At 41.2% G+C, this 12,290-nt stretch overlaps 1 protein-coding gene across 2 annotated transcripts in view; it reads left to right on the forward strand.

The window, feature by feature from the left end:
* LOC110024269 overlaps positions 1-12,290 on the forward strand; it is a 57,631-nt gene that overhangs the window by 32,608 nt on the left and 12,733 nt on the right. For both annotated transcript variants that reach the window (XM_020724146.1, XM_020724147.1), the window contains exon 11: positions 4,433-4,505. In XM_020724146.1, coding sequence (XP_020579805.1) covers positions 4,433-4,505 — 73 coding nt within the window. The remainder of the gene's footprint in view (positions 1-4,432; positions 4,506-12,290) is intronic.

Here is a 12,290-nt window from a genome sequence, read left to right on the forward strand (position 1 = left end):
ATATATATATAATATTAAATCACATGTGATTTATTCACGCGCGGTGTCGTAACAAAATGGGTGTCCTCCCTAGGCAAAATCGACATTCCGGACGCGCTGATGCAGTCCGTTTTGTCATCCGGGATCGCTCGGACGACGTCGTCAACAATCGGGCTAGAAACACGTCAAAATTCAAATTTTACAAAATTTCGACCTGCGATCGATCGCTTCAAAGCGATGTGAATCGTGGCGACCGGACGTGTCGACTCTCCGAATTACAAAGTTTGTGCGCGCGGGAGTGCGAATTGTGCAAAAGGTCACCCTAAGGCTCAAAAGGTCTTATAAGGATCCCTTTTGGGTTTCCTCATGTTGGTTCCACTCTTCTAAATGCTAGAAGTCGATACCACACACGCGGAACCGCAAAAGAGTACAGAAGCGGGTTAAATTTTTAAAATGAGGCGGGTCCCATTTCTAAGTTTTTAAGATAGTCGAAGGGAGATCCCTAAGGCTAGATCCTAAACTCTAAGAGGAAGACTAGACCTCACTAAAAATGAGGTCAACAGGTACATCTGCGGGAATATCGGAGTGTCTGCGAGGTGAAAATAGGAGCTGCATTTGTGAACCACTGTAGCATAGTAGGGTTTGGCGGGGTTCTCCCCGACGAGGGCGACGACGTAGGAAAGCCCTGAGGCCATTACCGCGGCCAGTGCCAACAAAGGAGCGGCTTTCTCGCAGACAACGCGGGTGTTGGCATGTGGGCACAGTTGTCGAGCAGAAGCAGAGCCTGTAGGCGCAGCGCAGACGAACACACTGGGTAGCTCTACCGCTAGACGAAGCAGACGACGCGAGAACTCGAGGCACGGCGACACAAGTACAAGCTGACGATGAAGATGACGCGAGTATTTCCTAAAGCCAAAGATGAGGGCGACGCGAGACGCTAGGGTTCGCCATGTGGCGAAACCTTAGCAGAGCGAAACGACGACATGTTCTATATTTGATTGATTTAATTATATATATATATATATATATATATATTGATTTTTGAAAATAATATTTTAATTTTTAAAAAATGAGACTGGATGAATCTCATTCATTTATTAGTTTAAATAAACGAGCACAACACCGCAATCAATATGTCTATCTCAAGGAATAAACACATTACTTAGTAGTGAGACTTGATTAAATAAAATAATGAATTCATGACATCTGTTTTAAACTGCGAACATTTTGTTTTGACCGACAAGTTCCTCTATCTAATATTAAAAATTAAATAGGGTTTATATTACCTGAGTTCTTAAAGCTCCCTATAGAGGCAAACCCCTATAGTTAATTATCTCTCAATTGAATGGAGTCACTTAAGAGAACTCTCGATGATGATCAGAGGTATCTATCTTCGTGAATTCAAAATTTTAATGTTTACAAGGTTTGACATAGAAAAGTCAAGCGAGAAATGATCAAATGGGAACATTTATTTCTGAAATCAAAGGAAAGAAATGTAGGAGATGTCATGGATCCTGAGGAGATCCTCGGTGCCTTCCCAAACTATCATATTGTTTTGCTTCAAGTTTGAGAAGATGTTATTTGATGTTTCATCCTGTCAATTTTATTATTTAGAGTTTATATTTGCATGACACGGTTATACAAATAACCTGGAATATGAGAGTGTTTACGTTGTATCAAATGATGACCTCGGAGCTTAAAGCGAATTAGAGATTAGATTGCACAACATAGATGTGTAAAAGGCCTAAAAGATAATGTGAAAAGGCCTAAAGGTAAATTAAGGATTTATGTCGCGCTATGCAGACTACCTCGAAGTCCTGTGGCTTGTTATTTAAACTAAGGAAATGTTTAGCTGATGTAGACTTGTTTTGTCATCGTAGATCTCCATCCTCCGTCTATTGAGGCTTCGTCGTGTTGCCCACAAAGACTTGGTTCATGTTCCATGTTGTAACAGTTTCAGGTTTGGTATTTTATAGAGATCCACCCTTAGGTAAACCGACTATTATTCTTTATCATGAAGGTCTTGCAATTAATTTAAAGCGTGTATAAATAAGATATGCTATGAGGAAGTGCGGTGAAGGAAAACAGTGTAAAGAACAGTAAAAAAATAATAAAATGTGCGGTAAATAGAAACAGTAAAATGTGCAGTAAAAAAAGTGCTGTAAAAAAAGGTACTGTGAATATAATATAAACATATGTATCTGGCGTGTTTGCTACTACTGCAAATGGGGTTAGTGCAGCAGGTAAACTAGTTCACAGGTAACAGTGGACAAGTATCAAAGAAAATTTAGCTAGCAGGATAAATATGCACGTATATATAAGTCTAATGACAAATCATCTCATAGAAAACTCGAAGAAAACTGCAAGTTACTCACAAAATAAACACGAAGAAAATCGGAAGGAAACACAGGGAAAAGCCGAAGAAAATAACAAGTGAACTATAAAAGACCGAAGCGTGCTATAAGAATTCAAGTTCGGGTGGGCTCAGATTTTAGCATTCCCGGAGAATTCTGAAGGCAACCATCGGTCATCCACATGTATAAAACCCGATATTCAACTAGAAATTTCCGATAAGACAATCATAGGAGTGCAATTTTTAGCCAAGTACAAGTAATTGACAAGTGGACAATCAGACTGTATTATTTAAAGTTTGTGGTTTGTTATGCATATAGACGAAAATAATTTTCTTTTGTTTAGAAATCAAAAATATTTACGTTGTAAAGAAAATATATGTCCAGTCATCGTATTTGTATATTTTGTAAAATAAATCGTCCACGAGTTAATTACAATGTCGGGCTAGGACTTTCAGCAGCCTAAGAAGGCAGGAGTCTTCGCTAGTCTAGTGTCGGTGATAATATTGGCAGCCTGCATTCTCACCATGTCCCTGGGTCAGGTCCCAATGTCGTAGGATGCAGTATTATTTCGCTCTATCACCAGATGCTTTTGTTATCACAACCCTCAAACCCAAAAACCATCCAAATTATAGTTTTGTTTGATGGTTCATATATAACTATGACTATATATGCGCTCTTATGTTTCAAATATAAGCACCTAAATCAAACCAAGAAGCAAGTAAAGAAAAGAAGAAAAATGAGGTGAGAGAGAGGAGGGACTAATCCATCTGAAAGGGCGAAGAAGTGAAGGGTGGATTAACCCTCAAAACCACATTTAAAACAATTTCCAACATCCAGAGATATGAATTTGAAAGGCTCATTTGAAACTTCCAATATTCCAATATTACAAAGTACAACACTTAAAGCCTCTTCTCAAAGTCAATAGAAAGCACCCATGGTTCTCATGTAAAGGCCGAAGAGTAATTTCTCTCATTTCTCTACGATATAGCAACTTTCAACTTAACATTTAAAACGATAGTCAAACGACCTTAAAAATAATTCCAAAAAATCGCAGCCAAACAAGCATCTAAATAGTCCCGAAAAGCCCCGAAACTGCAACCAAACAGGCCGCTAAGAACTTCTAAAAAAAAAGAAAAAAGAAGCACTCAAAACCACAGCAAGGCAGATCACCAAAAACTTCCAAAATCACAGCAAGGCAGGCCACCAAAAACACCCAAAACCACAGCAAGGCAGGCTACCAAAAACACCCAAAACCGCAGCAAGACAGGCCACCAAAAACACCCAAAATCGCAGCCCAAGTAATGGGAAAATCAGCTAACTAATCAGCCCAAAACACAATGTTTAATCCCTCCCAACAGTTAATAAATTGACAGTGAAACAATGCTTCAATTCCCTTCCAAATCGACGATTAATGAAGCTCAAAACGACGCTAAAACAATGTTCTAAGGTCTCCAAAACCGCAGCTACACAAGTAGCAAAACCAACCACAAAAAAGTTCCAAAACCGTAGCTCAAACGAGCCGCAAAAGCTCCAAACACTGCAACAATATATGTAGCAAAATAACTCAAAAAATTCCCGGAATTGCAGCCCAAAATCGCAGCAAAGCTGCTCCAAAAATCAGTCCACAAAACACTCCTAAAGCAGCATTTATACGCCTAATATCCAAATTCCAAGTTTATTGCATTCAAATCCTCCCTAGTTTATCAAAGAATCGCCAATATGGTCATTCATATGTATGTGCAAAGAGGCATATATGCAGCATTAAAATTTAGAAAAGTGTTAGTTATGTAAATATGGTCATTCATCTGTAAGCAGTCCGTTCTGCATCATAATTAGGCCAAATACAATGTGGATCTCAAAAAACATCAATTGGTCCAATTCAGCTATCGATACGAGAGCATCTATTTGACAGCATGTTGTCTTTGTCCTTTTTTATGATATATTTGTATGAATTGTACATTATGCTGTCTTATTTTCTTTTTTTTTTTTTTTTTTTTTTTTTTTTTTTTTTTTTTTTTTTTGGTTTGTAGTGTACTTCAATTTGGTTTTGTATTATGGATTAATACGATGATTCTTCTACTCCTTTTGACATATGACAGAATTTAATGTTGAGAAGGTTAGAAGGTTGCTTAAAAAGTGGAGACCATGCTCCAAAAAATGATTTCTCAGAAGGTTAGCCCTATCACTTTTCTACCTGTTTAAGGATTTATGGAGAAACTTATACTGGACTTGCATTTAAATATTTAGATTGAATCATTAATTGAATGGTTATTTGCGCTGTTATCCCGTGAGAGAATAGGAAAGGTAACTTTCAAGCACTCTTACCTGGTAGTATTAAACTTGGAAAAGTATAGTGTAAGATTGTCTCATAGAATTTATAACGACTCGGTACCATGTAAGTGTAAGAAATGAATATGAGTAGAAGAAATAAAGCTTAATCATGCTTAAAAAATTATGGAATCAATAACTAACAATATTTCACAAATTTTTATGAGTTTGAAATAGCATTTAAAATTTTACTAGTGTATTCTAAAGGTCGTAGATTGAATTAATTAATGTAGAAATATGATCATGCATATACCTGAGATCTTATATTGACGGCTCTCCACCTACTTGCACCTTTTTTTTATTTAACAAGAGTTAATATTTTAAATTATTAACTAAATCACAAATACATTTTGATGTTGGAGCTTCCCGTATGGGACCCTTTTCACGATCCCTGCTACAATCCCGCGATCCCTGCTACAATCCCGCGATCTCTGCTAAAGTCTCGCGACCCTTGCTACAATCCTGCAACCACTCCTGTGTTTGGACCGGGCGCAACAAAACTTGGACGGAATGGACCCTCTTATTTTGGGATTCTGAAGGTCGATTGACCTTTCATACGTGGATTTACTGCCTCCTTGTGTGTAATAACTAAATTTTTAATGAAAGAATAAAAAAATAAAACATTAAATAATAATACTAAATTGAACCGTTAGGATGATTCATTAAGTGAAGTCTAGAGGGGGAGGGCACCTCTCGATCATTCTTCACTCCTAACTATCACAGAACGAACGGAGAACGAGAGAAGAATTGAAGAGGGAAGAAGAATAAAAATTCGAAGTCAAACTAAGCCTTCATTCCCTAGTCGAGCGACTTCACCAGCCTTCGTTTGTGCGGAAAAAGAGGAGGGAGTTGTGTGCACGGCTATGGATTGTTGTGAAAAACGATGGCAATAAAGCGAAAAAATTGAACGAAAAATTCGCAAAACAGAAACAAAGTGAAACACAGATTTACTTGGTTCGTCAAATTGCCTACGCCCACAGAGTTGCAGAGGATTTTATCAGTTCGATTATTACACTTGTTGATCGCCTCGACGATTACAAGAAAGAGTCTTTCTCTCTCTTCTCTCTAACCAAGAGCTCTGATTTCCTTCTTTTCCGCTCATGTATAAACCTTACACCGAAGAAGCTAGGAAGCTACTTGCCGAAGAAGATCGCGAGTAAAACCCTTCGCGATTCGCTGAAGCTCCAAACAACAAGTATCCTCCTCTATATGTGATCAAAGCTTCGACATGATTCTCTTCCTCCAGAATCGCTCGGAACTCCTTCCTTCGAACAAGATGCAAATCCTTATGCTTCTTCCGCAAGCCGAACCGAAGAAGAAGCCACGAACAAGGAATACTGCCCAACGTCACAGCCGAAGAAGCATCCATTTAGGCTGTGTTTGGGGCGGCGGTAGGGTCACAGCGGAAGAAGCATCCATTTAGGCTGTTTTTGGGGCGGCGGTAGGGCAGCGGCGAGGCGGGGTGCCGCTATTATTCACTGTTTGGGGCAGCGGGAGGGGCGGTGCTACGCGGTTTAGGTAAAAAGCGGGCCGCGGGTTCGGCCCCGCTTTCTCGTTCGGTTTTTTCAATTGGTGCCCTTTTTCTCGTTCGCCTCGAGGCCTTCAGCCTTGATCGGTGCGTAGGTACTCAACGCTTGGTCTGATTACCTGCAAGATCAGTTTAGATGGCAGACACGCTGGGAGGAGCTGGAGAGGCTGCGAGATAATCACCCCAAGATCCAAGTTGTCGCCTCTACTTACCCCCAAGCATAAAATCACAGATCAAAATCCGACACTCAACAGTTGAATCTGGCAGCTACTATATGCCATCGATGAGTTGAATTTATTTGCTCGATGACTTTGAGTACATGGAACTTGAGACGAACAGGAGTTGGTTAGATGAATCATGGAGAAAACAAAGGTGTTTTTTACAATCCTTAGCTTTTTATTTATTTATTTATTTATTTTTTTGAAATTGCTTGCAAACTTTGCAACGTCGACGAACATGATTTCAAAATTGATCCCAACTTGGAGAAACTTGAGGAGATTGTGCTGATAAAAGTTTCAGCTGAGGTCAGTACTATCCTTCATCTGAAGGATAGGCTACCTAATTTGAAGTCACTTGCAACTTTTCAAAGAAGTTAAAAATTTGCATTCGCTTTTTTTGACCTGTTAAAGAGGTGATCAATATTTTATTGATATATGTAATGAAATTGTTAACATATTGAGAAGCATTTGTTTGTTCTCTTTACGATTTCCATTTATAAATATGTTATCCAAGGCATTTAAAAATTTGAGGCATCTTCGATACTTAAAACTCACTCGGATGCCAAGATCTCTAAGAAATCTTTATCATTTGTAGTTTAAATCTGTAGAAGAGATTTATCAGAATATGGTTTTGATGATTTCTTACCAAACGAAGTGAGTAATATTTCTAATCTGTGTCAACTAAAATTGCCCCCTAATGCTTTATTTAGTGTATCTGGAATTGGGAAACTAAGGTCTCTTCAAGAGCTGAATGAGTTTAATGTTAAGAATTGGGAATGGTTATAGAATTGGGGGGTTGGAACATATGTGCGAGTTGCACAAATTAAGAATATATTTTTTTGAAAATGTGAAGAATGCTAGAGAGGCTCGCATTGCAAAATTATGTGTGGAGAAAACTCATAGATTTATTCTTGAATTGGGGGCAAAACTGATGATGATGTGAACTTAAACGTGGGATTTAGAAGCTTTCCGAACATTGTCAATTATGACTTAGACATGAATGTACTTGAAATTCTTAAACCATACAAAAATCTGAAGAGATTGTCCATAGTTGCATGCAAGGGTGCAAGGTGTGGAGCAGAAGATGACTGTTATGTCCTTGCTTTGCTGAACTTTTGTTCTGTTTTAAAATGAATTTCTGCTTCTGAAGTATCAATTATGTAGTTGTAACAGTTCTGTTTTAAACAGTTTTACTAAACAGACAGAATAATGATTTTTCCAGAAACAGCTGCCCCACAACTATTTTCACACAGTTGCAACAAATAGAAAACTAGCTTCCCCGCAGCAGCTTCCCTACAACAGCTTTATGGGGCAGCGCAACTGCAGCTGCCCCAAGCAGACCCTTAATCTTGCAAATCTTAGGCCCATTAAGGAATTCCTTAATCGTGAAATTACTGATAGCATGAGATCTGGATTCGAGAAGTAAATAAGGTAGGAACAAATTGGGAGGTTGGAACCGAAAGAGGAAGGTACGGGTGAAGCTTTCAGAGAAACAAAATAAAGAGCCAATTATTATCATATATATTTCATAGATGCACAAATCATTCCTATTTGGATGTAGTGGATTGGGCTCCACATATCTTAATAATTTTCCCACTTGGAGATTGGACACTGGCTGCATCATTCACTGACTGCATGGTCTTTTTCCTCAAACGTGATATTATCCACCTCTACAACTTAAGACTCTTGTTTTCACACTGGAAGGGCAACTGAAGTCGAGCACAACTCCAGTCTTTTCTTTTTCTTGGTCAGCTCTCACTTGCTCGAATTTTCATCTTGTAAGATTTTTTCGTAGTTTTGCGACTCTCTGCCTTATGTCAACAAAATATAATTCAAGGTTGGTGAGTAACACTGTGAAGAATGTCTGTTTCTGACTAATCTGCGAACTGCAATTGTAGGGGCGGACGACTCTGCAGCTGACTGTAGAATAATAGGAATAGGTGCTCCGGACCCACTCTTCTCGTCAGTTCCATCACTATCCTGCATTGTGACATTTGATAGATCAACAAACCTTACTTTTTTACTGCTGTTGTCAATTAATGTGGCATAATAACGAGAGCCTTCAAGAGATGCCACTGGAGAAGGTCCCTGAACATCGGTGTGTACAAGATCCAGTTAATCTGTCTTTAGCGTTCTGTCACTTTTCAAGAAACTGACATTATTCTGCTTCCCCATAATACAACTCGCATTCTGAGATCAGCTGACTTCAGCTCTGGTTGTTTGCCTTCAGGACTGAAGTTCCTTCATGTCCCTCTGACTCATGTGATCAAGCCGGAATAAACCTGTAGTCATGTATAGTGTGTTAGTTTTCTTACCCCGAGCCAGTACTAGTGCCCCTTTTGTAACATTTTAGGAGCTATCTAAGAACACTATTTAATAACCACCCTCATTGAGCTGCCCAACAGAAATGAAGTTTTTTAACTCAGGAATGTGTGACCTTTTACAAAGTTCATTCACTCTTGTTAGGGAGTGCAATATCAATGTCTCTCATCCCCATCACGTTCAGAGCTTCTTCATCAACCAGATATATCTTCCCAAAATCACCTGCAACATAGTTTCGTATTAACTCTCGGTGGGAAGATGCATGAAAAGATGCCCCTAAATTCAGTATCTAGTCATCAACAAAACTGGGAACTGTCAACAATAGTGCATCATGTACTTCTTCAGTTACAACATTAGCGCTATTATTTTTCATCTTCTTTGGATTTTTGCAGTTTTTTTTTATGTGGTCAGCTTTGTCACAATTTCAGCAGGTTAAATTTCTAATCGGACTTTGAATTGCTAGTCTCTGTGCTTTTATTTTGATATTCCTCTGTTTGAGCTCCTGTCCCGTGATCTCCCTCTGGAATCAACATTCAGTGTCGAACTTGAAATCGTGGTCTCGTCAGAATTTTTCCTGCGCACCTCCTTAACCAAAATTAAATCACGAATATCATCTTATTTCAGTTTAGATTTACCTGCCATGGAATTACGCTCATTATTATTTACTTTAATTTTATTTAGTACTTGCTATATTTAGTCATAGTATAAAAAGGGTAATTCCTTAATTATAGAGATTTATGTTTATTCCATAATTATAGGAATTACTTAATTGTAGGAAAATTTTTTTCCTCTTTTTCTCTTGTACTCGTCTATTTATAGGTGAATTATCTATGTATTCTATAGGTGAATTATCTATGCTATTTATAGGTGAATTATCTATGTATTCAGCGAGAAAAAGGATTATTCAAAAATCACATGGTATCAGAGCCAGGTTAGTCTCTCTCGCTCGGCTCGATCACGGCCCTTCTCTCCCGTGATCGTTCTTGTCCGAGCACTGCCCTAGTTTGCGCCTGCCCCGATCGTCCGCATTCGAGCGCCGCTCCTCGTCCAATCGACCGATCGCGCCTCTCTCCAATCTTCCGCGATCGTCCGATCGTCCGTGCAATCGTCCGCGCTTCTCCCGCGATCGTCCGCGCTTCTCCCGCAATCTCCCGTGATCGTCCCTGCTCTTCCGCGATCCCGCAATCTCCCGCGATCCTGCGATCTCCCGCGATCATCCTTGCTCTTCCGCGATCGTCCGTGCTCTTCCGCAATCCCGCGATCTCCCGCTTCTCCCGCGATCTCTCGCGACCGCGTCTGATCGTTAGCGTCGATTCTTCCGCGATCGAGCACAGCCAGTTCCAACCGTGCTCAATGACTAAGTACGGCCATGCCTGCAACTCCTCCACTAGTGATGTCATTTCTAGCCACCCCTCCGCGGTTGGGTCTTCATTGCCCAGCAATTTAGACAATAATTTTGTTCTCATCACCAGCCACAAACTCACCTACCATAATTACCTCCAATGGTCGCAGTCAGTCATGATGTTTGTATGCGACAAAGGCAAAGATGACTACCTCACTGGAGAGGTGATGCTCCAGCTCCGATGACGACAGATCTATCATACAAGACTTGGAAATCCGAGAATAATATAGTTATGGCCTGGCTTGTTAACTCGATGACACTTGATATTGGCGAAAATTTTCTTCTCTATGGCACGGCCAAGGAAATCTGGAATGCTGCCCGTGATACCTATTCTAGTGCAGACAATACAAGCGAACTATTTGTTGTTGAGACCATTCTTCATGACTTTCGTCAATGTTATCTCTCCGTCACCCAATACTTCAATACTCTTACTCGGTATTGGCAGCAACTAGATCTATTCAAGGTGTACTCTTGGAAGTGTCCCGAAGACTGTCATATTTCGTCAAATCATAGAACAGAAACGCACCTTCAAATTTCTTCTCGGCCTCAAATTTGGTTTGACCAGACTCGCTCACGGATTTTGAATTCGAAACCTCTTCCAACAATTCGTGAAGCTTTCTCCGATATACGCCGCGAGAAGAGTCGCCAAAAGGTCATGTTAGGTCCTTCATTGTCCACTACAGCCCTCGACGGGTCTGCTCTTGCTGCTCATACTCCATCCACAGACAACCGCCAACGCCTCCACTGCTGCCGTTCTGGCCATACTCGGGATACGTGTTGGCGGATTCATGGCAAACCCGCCAATGGGAAACCAAAACGGGATCATCGGGTAGCTGCCACCAGCACCACCGAAGCCTCTCCAGGAACGAGCCCATTCAGCGAATAACAGATTAATGCCCTCCAGAAGATGCTCGGTCAGTTGTCACCAGTCCAGCCTACTAGTGTGACATCGGGTGCCACCGGCCTTGTTACTTATCAAGGTATTTCCCCATCCGCTTTCGTCTTGGATTCAACGTCTTCGCGCTCCTCGTCCAATCGACCGATCGCGCCTCTCTCCAATCTTCCGCGATCGTCCGATCGTCCGTGCAATCGTCCGCGCTTCTCCCGCGATCGTCCGCGCTTCTCCCGCAATCTCCCGTGATCGTCCCTGCTCTTCCGCGATCCCGCAATCTCCCGCGATCCTGCGATCTCCCGCGATCATCCTTGCTCTTCCGCGATCGTCCGTGCTCTTCCGCAATCCCGCGATCTCCCGCTTCTCCCGCGATCTCTCGCGACCGCGTCTGATCGTTAGCGTCGATTCTTCCGCGATCGAGCACAGCCAGTTCCAACCGTGCTCAATGACTAAGTACGGCCATGCCTGCAACTCCTCCACTAGTGATGTCATTTCTAGCCACCCCTCCGCGGTTGGGTCTTCATTGCCCAGCAATTTAGACAATAATTTTGTTCTCATCACCAGCCACAAACTCACCTACCATAATTACCTCCAATGGTCGCAGTCAGTCATGATGTTTGTATGCGACAAAGGCAAAGATGACTACCTCACTGGAGAGGTGATGCTCCAGCTCCGATGACGACAGATCTATCATACAAGACTTGGAAATCCGAGAATAATATAGTTATGGCCTGGCTTGTTAACTCGATGACACTTGATATTGGCGAAAATTTTCTTCTCTATGGCACGGCCAAGGAAATCTGGAATGCTGCCCGTGATACCTATTCTAGTGCAGACAATACAAGCGAACTATTTGTTGTTGAGACCATTCTTCATGACTTTCGTCAATGTTATCTCTCCGTCACCCAATACTTCAATACTCTTACTCGGTATTGGCAGCAACTAGATCTATTCAAGGTGTACTCTTGGAAGTGTCCCGAAGACTGTCATATTTCGTCAAATCATAGAACAGAAACGCACCTTCAAATTTCTTCTCGGCCTCAAATTTGGTTTGACCAGACTCGCTCACGGATTTTGAATTCGAAACCTCTTCCAACAATTCGTGAAGCTTTCTCCGATATACGCCGCGAGAAGAGTCGCCAAAAGGTCATGTTAGGTACTTCATTGTCCACTACAGCCCTCGACGGGTCTGCTCTTGCTGCTCATACTCCATCCACAGACAACCGCCAACGCCTGGGCCGCCCTTGGTGTGACCACTGCCGCCGGT

The sequence above is a fragment of the Phalaenopsis equestris genome, unplaced genomic scaffold, assembly GCF_001263595.1.
Source record: "Phalaenopsis equestris unplaced genomic scaffold, ASM126359v1 Scaffold000251, whole genome shotgun sequence".
NCBI lineage: Eukaryota > Viridiplantae > Streptophyta > Magnoliopsida > Asparagales > Orchidaceae > Phalaenopsis > Phalaenopsis equestris.